Source organism: Topomyia yanbarensis, chromosome 2 (genome assembly GCF_030247195.1).
Source record: "Topomyia yanbarensis strain Yona2022 chromosome 2, ASM3024719v1, whole genome shotgun sequence".
Taxonomy (NCBI): domain Eukaryota; kingdom Metazoa; phylum Arthropoda; class Insecta; order Diptera; family Culicidae; genus Topomyia; species Topomyia yanbarensis.
In genome coordinates this window covers 158,931,597-158,953,248 of record NC_080671.1, presented here as the reverse complement: position 1 = coordinate 158,953,248, position 21,652 = coordinate 158,931,597, and the positions used below count along the sequence as shown (strand labels likewise).

Sequence of the window (21,652 nt, the reverse complement as noted above, 5' to 3'; positions counted from 1 at the left end):
AACCTTGCGGCAATTAAAACATAGTCACATCAAATCCAGAATGATCCATGATTCATAAAGGTTATCTTAAAAATAAATTTCAGGGAATCAGTAGATCTCGACGTCTCATTACGTGCTAAGCCATTTAGCATTAAACATTCGAATTAAATTTCTGAATATTGTAAGAGTCCTTTTGTGTTGCTGATTGCGCTGTACTTGCAAAGGTGGGAAATATAAAAAGATTGCTCGAGCTGTTTGATGCGTGAGAAAGAAGCTGAATATTTTGGGGATATCTGGAGATGGTTTAGAATGGGAAGAAATATGGATAAGTAAGTATCAGTCACTCACGTAAAAAGGAGATGAGGAAGGAAATAGAAAAACTGGTATATTTTTCTACAGACATTCTACAATATATATCCAAAAATCAAATCAATACACTAAATACGTGTCGATTTTTTACCTCATGTAAGGAATCGAAAGTCTTATTGTAATGTTATAATCCATTTGATACAAACATTACAGTAAGGCGGGGCTGGATAATGAAACGATGACCTCGGAACATGTCTGGCGCTGTATATGAAATGGGTCATCGGAAAGTCAGTTGAGCTAACACCTTCCTAAACCCTTGAACCAAGTTATTTGCATGGATATATTTAAATACATGCAAACATCTTTTTTCTGTAAATCACCACTGGCTAGTGGGAGTTGACATTGTAAGGGTTCTTTTGTGTTTTATTACGAAAACCCTTAATCGTGTTCGATTTCACTAAAAAATTTTCAATAGACTTTTTTCGAGGTGCTAATGCTGGTGAGGCGCGTCCAGTTATTAAATTCGATGGTCATCTGTTTCCCAAAAATGACATTGACTACCTAATATACAGTCTTCTGAATAGATGCTCTCTCCGTTGCCTCAACAACAACTAGCGTCAACTGATTTGATCAGTTTGTCTTCCCATCTCGCCCTGAGCAGAACCAAAATCGTCCTGCACAAGTCAAACAGCCAATTCTACCTACAACCCGATCGGTGCCTATCGGGCAAGTAGTTCATATCATATCAGTGTACAAACAACATTGTATTGTTTCCCCCGGCTGCGGAGTGAAATGAGTTTGCCAATTGAAACAAAAGTGCCCGTTCTTCGGGATAACACGATTTCGATCAGCTTTAATAAAACTCGTGTTAGACCCACAGTTCAGGAAGTTGAGCAATTAGTTAAAGTGAAAATGGAGGTTAATCTCGCTGAAGTTACGTACATTCAGCTACATCACGTTAAAACTGTGTGTTGATCACGTTTAGAAGTTTAGCACAGGCAGAAAACTCCAGTGAAAAGAACAACATGCCACACGTGGTCGAATTTAGTAACACCAGAATCAAGATCCCGGTGCATATGGAAAACGACATGCTGGACGTGCGTATCCATGATTTGGCCACGCGCACGAAGGAAGATTACATCAAACGAATCATGTCGCAATATGGAGAAGTAGAATATATTACGAATGACACCTGGAGAATTTTTTTCATCGGCATTTCCAAGGGCGTTCGTATTGTGATGATGCGAGTGACTAAACCAATATCTTCTTACATGACTATCGAATGCAAATCTCCGAAGGATGGAGTGACCTATAAGCAAACAACGCTAATCACATATCTCGGGTAGACACCAATATGCCAATTACGTAACCACTACGGAAAAGCATGCGCCGAAGCAACTAGTCAAAAGTCATCTACTACAGACAACTCTAACAAGCAGCCACCGACACCTTCAGATAAACCAAAAATAACGATCCAGTTAACTAATAATGCAGGTACAACGACCACGACAACCGCTCCTAAACCAACAACTAGCATCGCCAACAAAGAATCAAATACCGATGAAGACGGATTTACAACAGCGACCCGTAAGAACAAGAAACAAATAAGAACCTCTGATCGTGAACAGCAAGAAAGCAGTACCGATGATGACATGGACGGGAATGAGAACGCGAGAGAAGGCAAACTGAATGACCCCCAAGCGGCTTCACTGCCAAGGAAAAGGATCTCAATACGCAGCAGCAAGCTGCGTCAACAAGATCTGGAAGACCGACATTCTTAGCATTTTATTATTTTATTTTTACTTATTGTAAAAAATTGAAAGACCCACGGCTCAGTTGTGCTAACGCATTGAGCCGTTTCAAATAAATCTTTAGATTTAAAAAAACTGATTTGATAAATATACAGTAAAACATTTGTAACTGGAATTAACGTGATTTGAACGACAGTCAAACATGAATTAACTAGGGAGGAGGTGTGCCATTTCCATGTACACAAATTATTTTTTGAGAGTGCAACTGAAAAAGAAAGCCAAAGTAAACACCAAAGGGGCGCAACATTTAGACTCCGCCCAGGGCGCCAGAAAATCACACCACGACTCTGCCTATCGCAACGGATCTTGGGGCATGCGCAGAAGACGATAGGCTGCCGGCCCCTGATCTCCAAGAAGTCAAGGAGGAGATCGGTCGGCTGAAAAACAACAAAGCTGCTGGTGTAGATCAACTAGCCGGCGAGTTATTAAAATACGGTGGTGAAACACTGACTAGAGCGCTGCACTGCACGAGTTCGGTTTTCCGGATAAGCTAACACGATTAGTCAAAGCGACGATGGATCGGGTGATGTGCGTTGTTCGAGTATCAGGGACACAGTCGAGTCCCTTTGAATCTCGAAAAGGGTTAAAGCAAGGTGATGGTCTATCGTGCCTACTGTTCAACGCAGCGTTATATTATATTTCCTGATTGTACATCATATTATCATGATTTAGTCTGTTTCACAATATTCTGCCACGTCACTCGATCAGTTGCTGCTTATCTCCAACCTCTCAGGTGCCCGATACTCGCCAGGTTCTGCTCCGCTTGGTCCAGCCACCGGGAACGCTGTGCTCCTCTCCGTCTTGTACCTGCCGGGTTGGAGGTGAAAACCAACTTGATGGGGTTGCTGTCCGGCATCCTCACAACATGCCCCGCCCACCGTACCTTTCCAGCTTGAGCTACTTTCCGGATACTTGACTCACCAGAGAGTCGCGCAAGTTCGTGGTTCATCTTTCTCCTCCACACGCCATCCTCCTGCACACCACCGAAGATCGTTCTCAGCACCCTTCTTTCGAAGACTTCGAGTGATTGCAGATGCTCCTCGAGCATTGTTCACGTTTGGTGCCCGTAGAGAACCACCGGTCTAATCAGTGTGTTGTACATGGCGCATTTCGTGCGGTGGTGAAGCTTCCTGGATCTCAAAGTTTTGTGGAGTCCATAGTAAGCACGACTTCCAGAGATAATACGCCTTCTGATCTCCCGGCTGGTGTTATTGTCCGCAGCCACCAATGAGCCTAAATAGATGAACTCGTCAACCACTTCGAACTCGTCGCCATCGATCGTAATACTACTGCCCAAGCGTTCCCTATCGCGATCGGTTCCGCCAGCCAGCATGTACTTCGTCTTAGACACATTCATCTTCAGTCCTACTCGTGCTGCTTCGCGCTTCAGTCGGATATACAGATCTGCTGCCGTCTCCTTGTTTCTACCGATTATGTCCACGTCGTCAGTGAAGCACACGAACTGTCCGGACCTCGTGAAAATCGTGCCACGCATGTTGAACCTAGAGCTTCCATTTCCCGACGGTTTTCAGCTTCCCGGGATTCGGGAAATAAATAATAATTTTCCCGGGAAATCCCGGGATCCCGGGAATACAGAAGAAAAATAAAAAGGTGAATGATTTTCTTGAAAACAAAAGAATAAATTGAAAAGTTTTCAAACCCGTTTGATTGCATGTATATCTGTCCTAAAGCAGTTGTCAGAAGATGGTGATTTGGTTGCCTACACACAGTGGCGGATCCAGGGGGAGGGTCCTGGGGGTCCGGACCCCCTCCGAATTTTTTTTACTAGATGAGAAATTTTAAATTAGTTTAAGTTTTATATTAGTTTCACACCCAAAACCATTCCCAGCAAAATTTGACCAACAAACCTGATATTCATTACATGAGCTAATTACGTATTACGAAATGTACAATGTTCATTTTAAAATCGAAATTTCGGACCCCTCCCGAAATATTTTTCTGGATCCGCCCCTGCCTACACATCATTTGATAACTCGTCAATAAGTTTACGCAAAATCAACTTTTTCTTGGCTATATGTATAACCTAAATTTTGGTAATTACGATTACGATTGGGAAGATATACTAAACGTAGCTTCTGGAGTTACTGTCCAAAATTGGAATTCGTTGTTCTGATACGATGGAATGTGATCAATTTAATGCAAAGACCTTCTTTGGTAATTTTGAATGAAAAGATTGAGCTGCTTCAGGGTAGTGTGCAGTTACTTCCGATCAAAAGAGGAAAGATTATATATGAAATCCATTGCCGCCACAGTAGGATCTGCATCATGTCGAATTAAGTGTGAATCAAAATCAAGCAGATAATGGACGAACTGTGTAGCGATAGATGAAGCCTACCATCGATTTCCTGTTACGGGCAAGTATCTGGATTGCTTGATCGTATCCTTTAAAAAATCTTGCCTGCATCCTTGAAAACGATATTCAAAGAGTTTGGATGCGCATGATATTGGACAGATACAACGTTATGTATTTCTTTTCATACATCCAAAAATTTACAGATATTACAGTTACGGTATAACAAATAAGACGAAATATGTATTCGATGAACCGACAATATTTCTGCAGACGGTCTAAAAACATTCCTTATTTTAAATAGCGTTTACGTTAAGCATGATATCACTACAAACCATCCCAAGTTTTGAAACAAACACACATCGATTTTTTAAGAAAGTAACACAATTTCTTTTACTAATTTGATTGCAAGCCCTTTCATTCAAAATCTAACTATTAAAATAAACTATAAAAAGAATTGTTAAAAAATCTGATCAATCGGTTCATCGGTTCCAGAGATATCGTGCGCATCACAAACGCCACTGTAAGGAAATGCTTCGGTACAACGGCCGGCAAATTAATCCATTTTTAAAGAAAAAAAGAACATTCTCTAGCAGTGTTTTGAGTACGGCTTGGACTATATACCTAAAAAATTCACGAAAACATATCAGTGAGCCTAAAGATATATAGCCCATTGATCTGAAAATCAGTTGGAAAAGCACAATCAACATTCACTACTCACTCCAAATGTTTGCCGGTAGAGATATTTCCTACAGAATTTCATTCGCAGAACCTAAGTCTTTTGGAATAAATTAAAAATCTTTTTTCCCGGGTTTCCCGAATCCCGGGAATGAGAAAACACAATTTCCCGGGAATCGGGAATCCCGGGAAATCCAAAAATCCCGGGATTCCCGGGAAATAAATTCCCGGGATGGAAGCTCTAGTTGAACCTCGCTCTTCGCATTACACCTTCCAGCGCTATATTGAACAGCAGGCAGGACAACCCGTCGCCTTGTCTTAATCCCCTGCGTGTTTCAACCGGACCCGAGAGGCCGCCCGAAATTTTAACACAACACCTTACACCATCCATCGTAGCCTTAAGCAGTCTTGTCAGCTTCCCAGGAAAGCCGTTCTCGTCCATCATTTTCCAAAGCTCCAAACGGGCCACCGTGTCATATGCGGCTTTGAAGTTGAACAGGTGATGTGTCGGGACCTGGTATTCATTTTTGGAGGATTTGCCGTATAGTAAAGATTTGGTCGTTTGTTGACCTGCCGTTGATGAAACCGGCCTGATAACTCCCGACAAATCCATTTACCAGCGGTGATCAACGTTGCGTTAGAAGGTGTAATAAGGAGAGCGGGGATAGACACGAGTGGCACGATCTTCAGGAAGTCCGTCCAGCTTCTTGGCCTCGCCGACGACATTGACATAATGGCACTGAAAGCTGAAGCCAGCAGGATTGGACTTGCCATCAACGTTTCGAAGACAAAATACATGAGAGGAAGAGGTTCTAGAAACGACAATGTGGACCTCCCATCCCGAGTTCGGATTGACGGTGACGAAATCGAGATGGTTGACGAAATCGTGTATTTGGACTCACTGGTAACCGCCGACAACGATACCAGCAGAGAAATTCAGAGACGGATCTTGGCGGAAACTCGTGCCTACTTTGGACTCCGGAGGACGCTCCGGTCGAACAAAATTCGCCGCCGCACGAAGTTGATTATCTACAAGACGCTGATTAGACTGGTGGTCCTCTGCGGCCACGAGATCTGGACTATGCTCGTGGAGGACCAACGCGCCCTTGGAGTTTTCGAAAGAAAGGTGTTGCGTACCATCTATGGTGGCGTGCAGATCGAAGACGGAACGTGGCGCAGGCGAGTGAACCATGAGTTGCATCAGCTGCTGGAAGAAACATCCATCGCGCATACCTCAAAAATAGGACGTCGTAAGACGCCATTTTGAAATCCAATATGGCGACTTCCGGTTTAGCGAAATCCGCTATAACTAAATCAATATGGGTATTTTCGGAATGGTCTTGAAGAGTAGGTGCCAGAAATTGATTTTGACGCCATTTTGAAATCAAAGATGGCGACTTCCGGTTTAGTGAAATTCGTTTTAACTCAATCAATATGGATATTTTCGGAATGGTCTTGACGAGTAGGTGTGAGAAATTTATTTTTGACGCCATTTTGAAATTAAAGATGGCGACTTCCGGTTTAGCGAAATTTGCTATAACTCAATAAATATAGATATTTTCGGAATGGTCTTGGAAAGTAGATGCCAGAAATTGATTTTTGACGCCATTTTGAAATCAAAGATGGCGACTTCCGGTTAGCGAAATTCGCTGTAACTCAATCAATATGGATATTTTCGGAAAGGTCTTTTCACGCGCTATCGAAAAATATAATCATTCGGAAAATAGATTGAAAATCACCCCAATTAACACAAAATATTTGAAATTTAAGAAATTTACTTGGTATGCTCGAAAACGCAATATCGATCACAACTACCACAAGACAAAATGTTAACCCTTTCATGCCCAACTTTTTTCTAGGGCATGGCGAAACACAAAATGCCTTTTTTCATAAACATAAGTGCTTCCCTTGCAGTGCTAGAAGCTGCTCAATTTTTACCTTCTAATGATCAATGCAATTCTTCTAGAATATTTACAATAGTCCAATTGTGTGGAAAACGTAACCAAAAACAGTCTATATTGATAAGTTTTATCAGTTTTTAAAAATATTGCAACATAACGAGGATATATTAAAAATTCATTTTCCGTCATCAACATAAACTGTCCTGGCAGCACTGCTAATTCGAATTCCAATCAGACTAATTGCAATAACTTCAGTTCTAGAGCTGATCCTTGCAACTGTTACTACTCAAATGAAAGGCAATAGTCACATTTATTAGCCTTACTTGTTTTTGTGAAGAAATCTTGTCTCCAACAATAGTTATAGCTGTTTAAAAACATTGCTGTCCACAAACAACATGGGCATGAACGGGTTAAGCAACCATAACATATTGGAAAATGGGTTTCACATAACTCGAGATACATAACGAGAGGTAGTGCTATATGCCTAATAGAAACGGAGAAAAAGGGATTCTGCGAATTTATCCCAACCGCCAACTAGCCCCGGGCTCCCTCCGGGTTCATATGTAGAAATCTGAAGCTTAATGATATTTGATATTTTCAACTCAATATGGTACAGAGCAATAGTCTAATAGATGGGTTCATTATTCCTTCGAGTGGTTTCCTGCTCTATGTTGACATTTTTCACCTTCTTTCTTGTTTAGTCATCCTTTGCATTCAGAGAAATTTTGAGATTCAGGTAATGAACAAAAAACTAGAAAAAACTACAAGGGGCAGCCCTATGGGGTTGCACGAACTGTAGACGTAGGACTATACTACTTAATGTAAAATATTTATTTTCTTAGTACTTAGTGTGTGGGAAAAAAACACCCGGACCGGTGAAGAAAAATCAAATTTTAGACAATATAATCACATCTCATATATAGAACAAGCTTTCTAGTTGCTCTCAAACAGACCCATGGATAACCCCAAGTTTGTAGATGTGTTTCGATGCCACAAGATTGTAAAATGGTTAATATTACGTCATGAAAATTCAATTCTTCCGTGACAATTTTTTTTGGCCTGCAAAATGCCCTGTGTGTATGCAAAGGTCATGATTTGTTGGGATATTAGTATTAATCGGAAAATGCTTTCCAACGCTGCGCATTGCATACATACAGGACATTTTGCAGATCACCAGAAGCTGTTCATTTTACCACCGCCATATGTTCATTTTACCCACTCTCTATAAACATGTCTCATTTTTGGACATGTTTAGAAATGTGTTTATGACGAAGTATTTTTACCAGATAAGTACAAAATATGTTTAACAAGAAACATAAGGTGATTGTAATATCTCATTCACTTATTAGTTAGAAAATAATGACTTTGCTTAACGTGTTCATTTTACCGCCAGTTCTCCTACCTACCAACACATTCGCATACATACCTACCAAACATTGAACCCAAGCGTACAATGCAAAATGTGTCAACGCTGATGATGATGGGTAGAGCGAAAGAGACAACTAGTACTACCACGACACTATTAGCGCATTTCACCAAAATTCCACGCGGCCTTTCCCGATTGAAAGGAACGGCCGCGCTTAACCCATCTGTCATAATATCGTGATTTTGCATAGCGAAGGGCTGAATGATTTTGTTCCAAAAAACAGCCCTGCGTTATGCAACACTTTCTGCAGGTTGATTATACCAGTTGCAAGTGGGGCCAAATTCACCAAGTTCCGTAAAATTCCTTTTAAATTACAGAATTGATAAAATTGCTTAGATGAGCTAAACTAATTAATCAAATCCTGTTTTAAAAACTGTCCTCGCGCTTAAACCAAAATGGGAAGCTTATTACTACCACTACATTACTTAATTTCAAGTGCAAATAGCAAATACATGTGCTAGTTAAACCAAAAATTTACTGGCAACATTACAGCGGCATTTAAGAAGCAGTTGGAGCGGTCGCCTGTTGGACGACACAGGGTAGCGTCCCTCCACAGCCAGTGTAACGAACTTCTAGCTCAGCTACACTAGCTGTAAAAAACACAGCGCAGCGATCTGCTTCGCTAGCCGTTCAACAGGGAACTGAGCGTGTCTGGCCAAGTCCGTTCTTTAAATAGTCGATGATGACGTCATTCATAGAAGCGTTGCGCACTAGGTATACCAATCTATCGTACAGGGCTTGGGAAGCGCTATCTTCTGTGTGTTAATGCGCGATATTTTGACAAGGTTGTATATTATTTAATTTTTTAATGCTATTATATCAAAAATCTTTGGGTTTATCTATTGGAATCTATTCTTAGAAGTATTTTGGGGCGATTTGTGCAAAAAATTCGAAAATTTATCGTGAGATGGCTGAATTATATGCGTTTAAAATTGGACCACTTTTCGTTACATACCATTTTTGTAGAATTTGCAGAGTGCACCCCTATATCGAAAACAAAGACGTAGTCCTACGTCAAAAACAAGGAGAACGTGCCCATTGAACCAATTTGTTTTAATTCCTTATTCCTAACCAGAGCTAAGTCGACCCACAGAAACAGTTCAGAAACATCGTTAAATTTCTAAACTAATTGTTCGTTTAAACGCCGCCATTAAGGTAGGTTCCACATAAATTTATTGACGAAGCAGACACCTGTGGCGAACTCACTGTTCCGTTTTTCATTTGTACTAAAACGGGATAGTCCATTCGGGCAAAGTATTCCCCTTGTATCCTCCCCGAGCCCGATAGGTAAACTCCTGTTTTTAAGCTTCTACTGATCCGTTTATCACGATACCACTCGTGCTTTCGTCACGTGCCCATTGTTTCAGTTTACCGAGAGTCATCTTATAATTTATCTTCGCCGCTCTTATGCGATACTTGCGCGAAGATCGTCCCTCTGTACACGGCTATTATTCCGCTGGTTTTCTACCCTTTTAGCCGGGGTGCGCTATCTGTATTGTAGGGAAAACAGAGGCGAAAGAGACCGACAAAGATGAGTTGTTTTGTTCAACAATTCTTGCGCGGTTGGCACGGAAAATAACAGCATCTGGGGCTCGGAAACGATCAGTGGATGGACGTGGCGAGCGGGTAAGAGGGGGGTAGAATTGTTTTCTCTTCCTATTGTCTTGTTGTTTTGTCTGCCTCCTCATCGGCAGACTAGTTGTATTGCTAGTGGAAAAGGACTTTTTTTCCAACGCAGCCATACTGGTACAGTCGGGACATGCTTAGCACATTGCATTTCGGGAAAGTGTTAGGTTAATGATGTCGATTCAACTTTTCTAAACTGTTCTTTAATTCAGGTGAATAACCCTAAACGTTTCGAATATAACAATAAGCTTTTTCTATGCAATAACTCGATTAGAACGGGCTCTAACTGTGTATTCAGAGCGCACCAAGTCTTCAAGCACGAGCGGGAAAAGTTTGCTCGAACTAAATGAATGGGGTTTTAGGTGCCAAATCTTTCCGCTGAATGTGACAATGTGATTTACGCCGAAAACTGGTAACTTGACAAGCGACTCACAGAAGACAATAGTCTTAAGATGTTTTATGCTCCAAAGCCTTTCGTGCATGTCTTATCATTGTTATCAAATGGTGGAATGCTGGATCTGAAAAGTAGCTCCAGCCGAAAATGCTTTGAAAGCAGCAGATAGCACAGATACACCAAATCTTGAAATTACAAACGTTTCAGTGTGCTTTTGATTGTTTCTCGGTTTGCCGTCAGTCAAACGAAGCTTTGTAGATCTGCACTAAAATATAGCACCCCAATTGCCTCGAAACTGTAGGAGCAATATTAGCAACAATGATAGCAGTACACAACAAAGAACAAATTTTCTAATCGAGTCAATTAGCCTGAATTAGAGAAACGGAACGTGGAAATTTGCCAGAACAAATTAACGCCGTTGATACGGAAAGCACCACCACCACCACCGCTGCCAGAGCAGGTTTATCGAACACAGCTTGTACACTTCACTTGCCTGCCTGGTTCGTGGGTTGGATGGTTGGTTGGTTAGTTTTTGTAGTCCTACTGATTAAAGCACGGGACCGAATAGCGATTGCTAGTCCTTCGTTTCGTTTGCTCACTTTTAGTTGCCGTTGCCGCAACCCTTCGGGGCACGTTTCGGTTTCCCCGGTTGCCAGTTTCGAATCAAACGTCGTGGTGGGCGTCGCTTTCGAGTGGATAGATTCGAAGGATGCTCAAGTGAATCAGTTAATTATGCTTCAATAACTGGTTTAAAAGTGGCAGTGAGGCGATGCTAATTTCCTAGAAGATACACCTGCTCTGTTGGTACTTCGTTGGAAATGTTTTTCCATCACTCAGGTATAACGGCAGACAGCGATGGTTCGTTTGGTCGCAAGGATGATTGAACGAATAATTGTTTGATTGGAATGGTCATAGAACAAATATGTATATCATTAAGAAGGGCAGAAATTTCGCTAATAACAATTGACGGCAGCAGGGGATGGCGTGGGTAATAAAGATAGTACTACCTACTCGAAAATTTGGGTTGCGAATATTGGTTTCACCATTATCGATAACTAGTGAAACCGTACAAATACCCAATACCAAAAAACAGGTTTAAGATAATTAATAGTGTTTTTAAAATTCAGTATGGAAGGTTGGCAAAGCTGTATTGTTGTGCAACATGAAGCTACACTGTGCCGCCATTCATCTCTGTTACAGAGCTACTCCCCACGATGCCAACCGGGGCACGAACCGCCTTATGCCGTGTTCGCATGAACCCGGGCTGGGTCACGATTTGGTACCGACCGCTGTCAGTTCATGCATTTTGAGAGCGGTTGGGGTTGGAGCTTGACTCAGTTTCGTTTCAAATTATTTTCGTGCATAAGAAGTTTGAATAGTTTATTGACTACCTAAATGTTCGCGATGCGAAGGTGTTTAACCTCTGGATAACCGTTTATTGAGAGTTTGTTTCATCGAAAACAACTTGAACTCCGGACAGCCGGCTGTCGGGAGTGTTGTCGACAATGTAAAATGGGCCATAAATTATTGATTTAATTTAATTGATTTAGTGGCCTAAAAGTGAGCCAATGAACACGACAATAAAACGTATGTTCTTCATGCTGGTATGACTGCTGCGAATTGGTAGCTGGCTTCTGATTCTTCTAGAGAAACTATCAATTCCCATTTTTTCACTCAGACAAAACCAAGCGTATTCCTCACGCACATTAAATGCCCAGTGGATTAGTTCCCTATTTGGTCAAATAAACACTAAACAAACAAATAAATTAGTTTGCTCAGTCCAAAGAGATGTCAGCCCTTGCAATGCTATCGAATCAAAGAACATTTAAAATTACATACGACACATTATGTGCAATTCTGAATATAATTAATAATAATGAAATAATTATTGGCAATAAAATAAGATCGGAAAAATTAGTTGAATAACCAAGGTAGTTCATTTTCAAAGATAGCACTGTTGATGAATCACCTTATAAAATAGGTAATAAGGGACGCGGACGAAAATAGCTGACCACAGCCGGTAGAGCCGGTGCATTGTACGTGTATATAAAGTAAGTATGTTCCAGAGCTTGGGGTGCAGAAGATAACGATTCGAATGATGCGTCTTGCATACTATATACAAATCATATTCACGAATGTGTTTTGACTCTTTCATCCGCAAAAGCAAAAATCACGATACCGATCCAAACGCATTTTCTAGTTACTTTGCTATAGTGCTTTGTTATAACAGATACTATTATTCGGCAGAGTTGGAACTTATACAACTTTACACAAGTTTCTCGCTTACTATGTATCGATATTTCGCTTTTAAAAAAAGATATAATAATTTTTTTGAATTATGTACACATGACAAAACACTAACGCAAACGGTTTTGTGGGGTACATTTGTACCCCAAACAAATTTTAGGCAAGCACTGTTAAATTGGTCAAATGAAACAAATAGGTTGTACCAGCTTTAACGGAAGTTTAATAATCAAATTGGTTTATGATAAAGATTGCTTTATTTTCTAGAGCCTGTCTTTGTTCCATCAGACCTAAACCTAGCTTCACTTCCGCCAGGTTTCGTTGTTCATGACACTCATATGGTGATGGGATAATAGCACCACTATCAAATCAGTGGTACATATATGAAACAAGTACTTTCTGTCAGATTGTTCCCGGGATGAGCTATTGCATGATCCGGATTCCTTCATGAAAATACATGAATTTCCACGAACTTAACGAATTGATCGCAAAAAAGTTGTGTGTTCTGTTGAAGCCGTTAACGGATTTTAAAAAGTTTGGAGTCGTTCCGAGAGCTCCATTGGAGATGTTGAAGAGTCTCTATTGGCGCGCTTACCGTATAATCTGAAGCTTAAAATAACTTAGATACCCAATCATAGATCGTCCTAACGCTAATGAAGGGACATCAGAAACACGTCAGAAAATGATTGATACCCTTCGATACAGGTTTGACCGTTCCAACCAGTAACGTGGGTGACGTCATGTAAACTGTCGAATACGAATTGCCAATTGCCATAGCTTAATCTAATACATGTAATAAATTGTACGAAACTGCCTTGCAGTAATGGTTTCTAATAAAAAGTCAGAAATTTTGGTTAAGTACGACGGGCAAGGTTGTTGGAAACTGTGACCATTAAGTTTTCTGTTTCCCCATGAGTTAGCCGCCGATTTAACTTAATTTCCGGTTAAGATATCAACGATTTATAAGTTTCTCAGAACGTTACAAATTTGACGTTTAATAATAGTTAATATAAATGCGGATTCTACTCGGCAGTGATTTGTTTTGCCATATGCAGATATAACTCAATGCGTATGGTGCTACTTCAGATTCGAGTGATTCTACTATTCTTAAAAGAGTCAAGGATCCAGCAATTCGGATCGGGCATCTCAAATTTTAAATTTTCGGGTTCGGGTCGGGTTCGGGTTTTCAAATTTTAAAATTCTCGGGTCGGGTTTTACAAAATTTTCATTCTCGGGTACGGGTCGGGTTCGGGTTTTTAAGTTTTAAAATGTTCGGGTTGGCGCGGGTTCGGGTTTTTCAAATTTTATACTTTCGGGCTCAGGTCGGGTTCGGGTTTTTAAATTTTCATGCGCTCGGGTTCGGGTCGGGTTCGGGTTCGAAAAAATTGAAGCCCGAGCATCTCTAGTGTAGGTGTCAGTGTCATATGTTTCAATCGTGTTATTTTATAAATTTTTAAGGATCATGCCGAAAGGAACGGTATTGATGGAGAAGGAACGTGGCAAAATCGATATTCTGACGGAGGAAGGGTTTTCTCTCCGCGAGATAGAATAAATCGGAGTAGAGATGCCGTGACAAATTACATTCGGTTGGGTGCTCAATATGCTACAAAAAAAGCATCCAGGGCGTCCTTCGTCCTTGACAGAGAGAGAGAAACGGCATATTAAGCATCTCGCTGTTGAATCGAAGCTTTCGTCTGCAAAATTAAAGCAGAGATGAACATTCCGGTTACCAGTCGGCGTATCCGGCAGGTTCTGAGTTCGGACGCGAACCTTTCATATAGAAAAACCTGTACCTCGACTACTTCTACGGCATAAGAAAGCCCGGTTGAATTTCGCCGAGAAGTATAAATTCTGGGATGAAGAGTGGTCTAGAGTTGTTTTCAGTGATGAAATAAAATTCAATTTGGACGGACCAGATGGACCGGCGATTGTTGGCAAGATAAGCGCAAAACAAGCCTACAAGAGAATCTCGTATTTTCGGAGGAGGGACTGTAATGGTTTGGGCAGGCATTAGTGATGCAGGCAAAACTCCAATATGCTTCATATCGACACGAATGAACTACGAGAAGTACTGCGAATTGTTGGAAAAGGTTTTAATTCCTTTCACAGAACACGTGATGGGTGATAATGTTATTTTTATAATGGCCCATAACATTCCTGTTATGGACTGGCCAGCATGTATTCCAGACTCGAATCCCATCCAAAATGCTTGGGAAATTCTATCGACGAATGTGTTTGCTCAGGGTAGGACATTTGACACCGCTAAGCAGCTTAAAAAAGCTATCATCGACAAGTGGGCTAAAATTAATCCGAACACGATAAAATCTCTCATTCACTCTATGCCAAGGCGACTGCAAGAAGTCATTCTGAAGAAAAGAGAAGCTACACACTACTAGTCATATTTACTACTGCATATTTTCGAAAATAAAGTTGATAATTTAATTTTTTTCCGGCGTTTTACTTATTTCCACCTAAAAATTATTAAACGAACCAACAGTTTATAAACAACTTTTTTTTTCAATTTACCATTTATCACTAAATGTTTGATAATCGTGCTAAGATTCCAAAAAAATAGTCTCAAAATATTTTTGTTTAATAACATTGCCAAAATCTACTATAACGGTGCTGGCGCTATATATATTTCCACCAGTGTATTTGAAAAATTTATAAAGAATGAATTGAAGCATAAATTGTCATCTCTGAATTGTTTTGTAGCATTTATAAGTTTCAAGTTATTCAATCTCAAACTTTAAAAATCGTTTTTTTTTTCGAAATGTGCTTAATGATACTTGTCATAAGGCAGCACAACAGTGACGCACTGTCGCCTTTTCGTTTAAAGGGTGAGTGTGACTGACTTGAAGTCTTAGGACTTGAAGGCTGGTCACGTAGAGATTTCAAAATGCCCTATATAGTTATACCTATAGTTGGGCTAGGTGGCGCTAGTGACTTTACGCATAATTTTACACTGTTGGTCGCGTTCCCTTTATGTGCAGTATAGTTAGCATTATTTTACGTGCATTTTTTATCTGTCTGGTGCAAAACCGAAGCTGGTCTCAGAAACCGAATCTGATCACTTTTCTACAGTGGAATTTTAAAAGCAAAATCGATTCGTAAAAAATTGTAATAAATAATTCGAAATGCGGCGCATTTTCATTATGCAAAATATTACTTACTTCAGGATAATACCTCAACTTTCACGATTTTAATGTTATTCGTTTAGATCGAGAAGACCCTTACGGAGGAGTTAATGATCAATGATCCTGCTTCAGTTTACGTCGCAGAAGTAGGGATTATTGATACTTTGCCCAGCGATCAATTATCACCATAATCGACGTCGACGTTCCATTGGAACACAATCTGTTAGATACTCACGGTGTAAACGCTTGACTAAGGGCTTGCTCAGGAAGCGAACGAGCATTGCTTCCCACACTGTTCTGCAGGAAAGCAATGCTCGTTCGGCTTATCCTCTGTAACAATTCATGTTGTTACATGTAAATAAAATAATTTAAATCTGTTTTAAAACCATTCGATATTTTCCCATACAATTTTAATACCCAAGCTCACCGTCTGTCATGTAAATAATGTTTGTAAAAAAACCCCTATCGCTGAGTAGTAAAACTATAATTAGTCCAACAGACCTTAACCCTCTATAAACAAATATAAATTTAGGCGTATACCAACCCACTCACTCCAACTGATACAAGATTAATTAAAAACGGATACACCTTCCTAGCCAATCAAAATTCAGTATCCTAATTAGAATAATACAATAGCTTAAACCGGAAACAATTTTGTAGCCAATCAGATCGTACATTAAACCATCCTGTACTGGACTAAAGGCGCAGTACAGTTTGAGATCCCATTTCTCGATCAATTTGGTGGAGACCGTACTTGAGTGAAGGTGTTATTTCGAGGAATTCGAGAGGTTTAGATAAGCGCGAGTATTAACTTAAAAAAATACTGTGAGTTAATTCATTTTTAAATGTGTCAAAAGTTTCTCTAATCGGGTTTTCAAATAGTGATTAAAATTTAGGTGCGCGTTCGAAGTGACTTGGATTGTGATAATTTTGAACTAAGATTGGTCTGAATTAAGGTAAGCTTTATTGTTACAAAATTTTGTGAGTGCAAGTTGGATTAAAAGTACACGTTGAACTGGTCCGTTAACCCATTCAACGTGGGTGTTTGGTCCGGGGACCAGTGACACATGGGCGTAGCTGGAAGGCAAGCAGCTGGTTCTCCGCCAAATTCCATCCGGGAACGCAACCATCCCGTCGATATTCGTCCGGGAAAACACAAATCCCGCCCACCGGCCATCGCTACATCGGCCGAGCTGTGCGGCCTTCCAGTCCTTCCCGCCCTCCGTGGACCATGCGGTCACAGTCACCGCTAGAGTCGTTCGGGATCGTCATCCTTCAAACCGTCGAATCCGTCGTTGGAACACCGTCGTGGCTGGCCAGCGATAGTTTAGTTTAAATTTTGATTCAGAATTACGGTCTCGAATTAAATCTCTTTTTGATTTGATTTTTTGATATTATTATTATTTGGGAAACGTTTTAGAGAACTAGTTCGATGTAAGGCAAAATCGGGGGACGACCTCGTTAAAACATCTGGAATTGTGCGTTGTAATGCTTGAGCGACGGTGCGTCTCCATTGAACAGATCGTTTGCTTCGCGTTTTTCGAGCAGTTGGCTCGTTGATTCAAGACTCGAACCTGTTCCCGATTTCGAAGCTTTTGGGTGGTTGGGAGTGAAGTGCAGTTTGGGTGAGGATTGGGATACGTTTTACTCGCCCTAATTTAAGAGTCTTTGGCCGGACACGAACTGACCAGTGGCCTCTCTCGACAGAGAGTGGCGCTTAAGTCACTGGTTTAAAGTAACCATCTCCCTGAAAACTCTTTTGCTGTCCTTTCCATAGTTAGCTCTCGAAGGAAGATAGAAAGCTACACCTCCACAGAGAGATTGGCTGGTGCTTTTGGATTTGCGGTTAATTGTGGAAGTTAAATTCTACACCTACCCAAATCGACAAAACTATTCGCAAACGCGAACAATTTACAGTCCTATGTGAAGGGTACAGACAAACGATGCGCATAATGCATGGCCAAAACAAAGCACTCAGCGTTGAATTAGTTAGAGTTACAAAGTGTACCGAAAGAAATAAACTTGTTTCTTTTAAACTCAGTATGTAATAAAAATCGAATAAAATATTTTAAAATGTCGAGCGATTGTTTTGATTCAAATTTTTGTCTGGTTTCAGCGTTTACTCATGTTTCTCTTAGAATATCCCAGGTAGGTTAAAATCTCCGGGTGAAAGCCTCCCCAAGACAGGGCCTGCATTACACATTTAGCCCGAGTGGGTAGTAAGCTTAGGGTGAGGGGTCTACTACTAGGGATTTGTCCCATTTTCGCAATAAACACACTTAAATTACATTCACATTAAATCACTTGGTCCGAAATTTCGAGTGGGTAATTACCCACTTGGTTATTTTCGAGTGGGTAGTCCTACCCGCACTACCCATGCTATCCGCCGGCCCTGCCCCAAGGTAGTCCCCTTACTCCAATCCAAATGGCGCATTGATTTTGTACGAACGTACTTTAAAACATTTTGTTAAGTTACCATAATCGGATCTTTTTTAAAAACAGGAAGATAAATAGTACACAAGACTCAACCCGAAAATCTTGCAACCATATTCCAATGCCGTTTATAAACGACCCAACACAAAATCAGGAATCTTACCCACATAGCGGTAATCAATACAGCTCTTCGATGTTTTGTTTTTCCCAACAGAAAACTCATCATTCAAGACGAGTGCCAAACGCAGGGTATACGATACTCCCTTGCCATTGTATGCTGACAGAACTGAACCGGGGTTTTTTTTTCCATAGAATCGACTGCTTGAGTGCTTCCTACAAACTGGTCGATGGGTCTTCGACAGGCATCTATATTTCTTGTGGTTGAAGCCATTCCAGGAAAAATGTGCCAACGCAGCAGCAAGCAGGAGCAGCAGTACCTATTTACTTCGAACACGGAGCTCCTTGTCAACCGTGTCAGGTCTCTTTCCCAAGATAAGGAATTCGTGTGAACCAATGATGTCCCTCAATTTTATTCCATCCCCTCCCAGGTGAGTTCGTTGGTAGGAAGGTTGCAACATGCGTACGAAAGGTGATATTGAAGGGATAGCTTATCAAACACGGCTCCAGTGTGATTGATTGAGAACTTGTTGACGTCTCACAGATCTTGGCTGTTCGTCTACACGTATCTACACATTGTGGCACATGATGGTGATGATGCTGCTATGTTTGAAATCCGTTGAATTACGTATTTCAGGGGGTTTGTACCGGTGAAGTACTGATGCTGCTGATGATGATGATGGTTCTGCTTGGTTTGACTGCTTTCTAGCGTACCTTAGCTGAGATATTGCCTCGCTTGACATGTTTGTACGCTGTTCACCGTCTGGGATGGATGACGACAAGAAAAATGGAACACGGAAGATGTTTTTTTTTCTCGCGCCCCCACTTTCCTAGTTCCATTTTCCGGGTGAATGGAGCATGGAAACAATAGTTACTCGAGATTAGATTTCAAAAAGAAATGTTTGCGACGTCAGTCATTTTTTTCTAACGAAATAGTAGGAGTATTTTGCTCTTTTTATACTAGAAGATTTCGGCCAATGTCGTTGGTTGTTAGGCCCAAGGTGTTTAGAGTTCTAAGGTGATTCGTCTTTGGCAGTAACTAGGTAAGCGTGCAACTGGCTGCGGGGGTGAAAAACGACAGCTAACAACTTTGTGTGCAAACTGAAATCCAAGTATCGAGGCGAATGTTTCATCACTAGTAACTAGTAAACAATGTTGTTAGCTGTCGTTTTTAAAACCAGCATGGCTGATCGACGTTTTAGATAATCGTATCACCTGAGAATAAAAGCTCCTTGGTTAGACCTAACTTCAATAGAACGCTTTTTTCCTTCGTTCTTATGAAAAACAGTAAAAATATTACGTAAATATGGCGAACTCACGTGTTGAAGCGAAACGCGAATTAGAAACGAGAGTCCACGTTTAGTCTTCCATTTCAGGAAATACGTGGAACAAAAATAGCAACACCCGAAAACAATTCGCTATATTGAAATGTTTGTAATGTAATAAACAATGTACCAGCCTTCCGAGTCAATATTTAACTTAGGTCAATCATTTTCTGTAACTTGTTGATTCAAGTTTCAATTTCAAGCGAAAAAAAAAATACTAAACCTCCCTCCCGGAATGCAATCAACAACAAAAGGCACAGCGGCAAAACCACTTACCATGTTTCTCCTTGTCGGCCGCTGTTTGCTGTAATCCGAGTGTGAACTGCGCAATAACGATATTGATAAATATAATATGAAACACTTGATTAAATTTGAATGCGATGTGGTGTTTCATTTTTCCCATCGCCGAGCGCACTTTTCCGATTGTGTACTGCCTCTATCTGCTACTCTTCCAGACACTAGCGATCCCAGGGCACTTTCGTCCCCCGTTTTTTAAACTTCACCAGCACTGGCACCACCAACTGGTGAACGATTTTCCACATTCACACTTTTTCGCACCGTTCACTTTTCAACCGATAGCTCCTTTCTTACTGTTGTTGTTATTGTTACGACTGCTGGCACTTGTCTCTCATCGGGGGCTGCTGCTGCTGCTGCTGTGGCTGGAATGGCTTAGGATATGATTGAATGCAACCACCCCGGGCCACATGTGGGACCTACTCTTTGAACCTATTCCGCATTAGTTGCCTGGGTTATTTTATAAATGCTCTAGGTTGTGAAGGTGTCACAAGCCCCGGTGTCTGGAAAAATCTGCACCGTCCCGGGAGTGTGTTTGAAGCTTACGTGATAAATGTTATGGCGCTCAATTACGATGATTTTGTTTTATTTTTATTTTTATTGTTTTGTGAATATTGATAAAGAGAGGTTTTAGAAGAGGATTTTCCGTTTCACTTAGCGCAGACAGATAAATTTTCGTTGTCACACACATGTTTGCGCATTGCCTTCAGGTGGAAGTAATTTATTGACTACGACGGAGCCATGGGAGTACGAGCTGGAGTGAAATCTGCAAATGAAAAGAAAGTAAATGGCTTTTAGAAAATTGAACATCATCAGTTATGTGGAATATTGGCATATAAATATGGAAAAATCATTTCTACAGTGTAGTTGCATTTGGATGGGTTCTGAAGGTTCGGGTTCCCAAACAAATGTTTATTATCTGTAATATCAAGGAACATCATCTAAAAAAACCTGTTTTAATCCACCTAGTGATGCAATTGTGCAAATGGCTAGTTATGCTCAATAAAATGGCGGAAATGTCAATTACATATTCAGTACGATTTTCACATATACATACAACGGATAGACATAGGGTTGCCACCCCTTCGGGTTTGACCCGGAGACTCCGGTTTCCGGGAGCAATCTCCGGGCCTCCGGATTTTACCTCCATTTCTCCGGGTTTGGTGGGAAGAAGCATAATTTAATTTTTTATGGAATTAACTGATTCTTTACAAAATATTTAAAAAGTCTAAGTTAACTATTACTCTGGTTCAGATTTATTTTGCCTGACTAACCCTTGGCTTTAAAGTGGCAAAGATGAGTTCACCAAATATTGCTGACTTCTTTCACAAAGCAATGAAAATGAAAAACAAAACAAATTTACTATCAAATAAGAAAAGTAATATTTCGCTATATGTTACAATTGAAATGTTGCATCTCACTAAGTCGCTCAAAATGGTGTAAAAAGTTATTTTGCTGCAATTCTACCAAATTACTTCACTGTTACACCAAGGTATGGCAGCTTTGTTCACATCCAACTGACTAGCTCATACGTCTCCCAACCTTTGAACGGAACGGATCGTTATACTTCACAGTGGTGTTCGATTTAAGTGTTTCAGTGAGTGAAGGTCATCCTTTGTTCGTTCGTTAGCTGCCGTTCTGCTGGTGCCGGTAGTAAATCCAGTACA

General features: G+C 40.7%; 1 protein-coding gene across 1 annotated transcript in view; it reads right to left on the bottom strand.

The window, feature by feature from the left end:
- The window catches only part of LOC131681906 (neural cell adhesion molecule 1-B-like), a 967,955-nt gene extending 947,208 nt beyond the window's left edge, over positions 1-20,747 (bottom strand). Inside the window, exon 1 of the mRNA XM_058963004.1 lies at positions 19,968-20,747. Coding sequence (XP_058818987.1) covers positions 19,968-20,094 — 127 coding nt within the window. The 5' untranslated portion in view covers positions 20,095-20,747. The remainder of the gene's footprint in view (positions 1-19,967) is intronic.
- Positions 20,748-21,652: the final 905 nt, after the last annotated feature.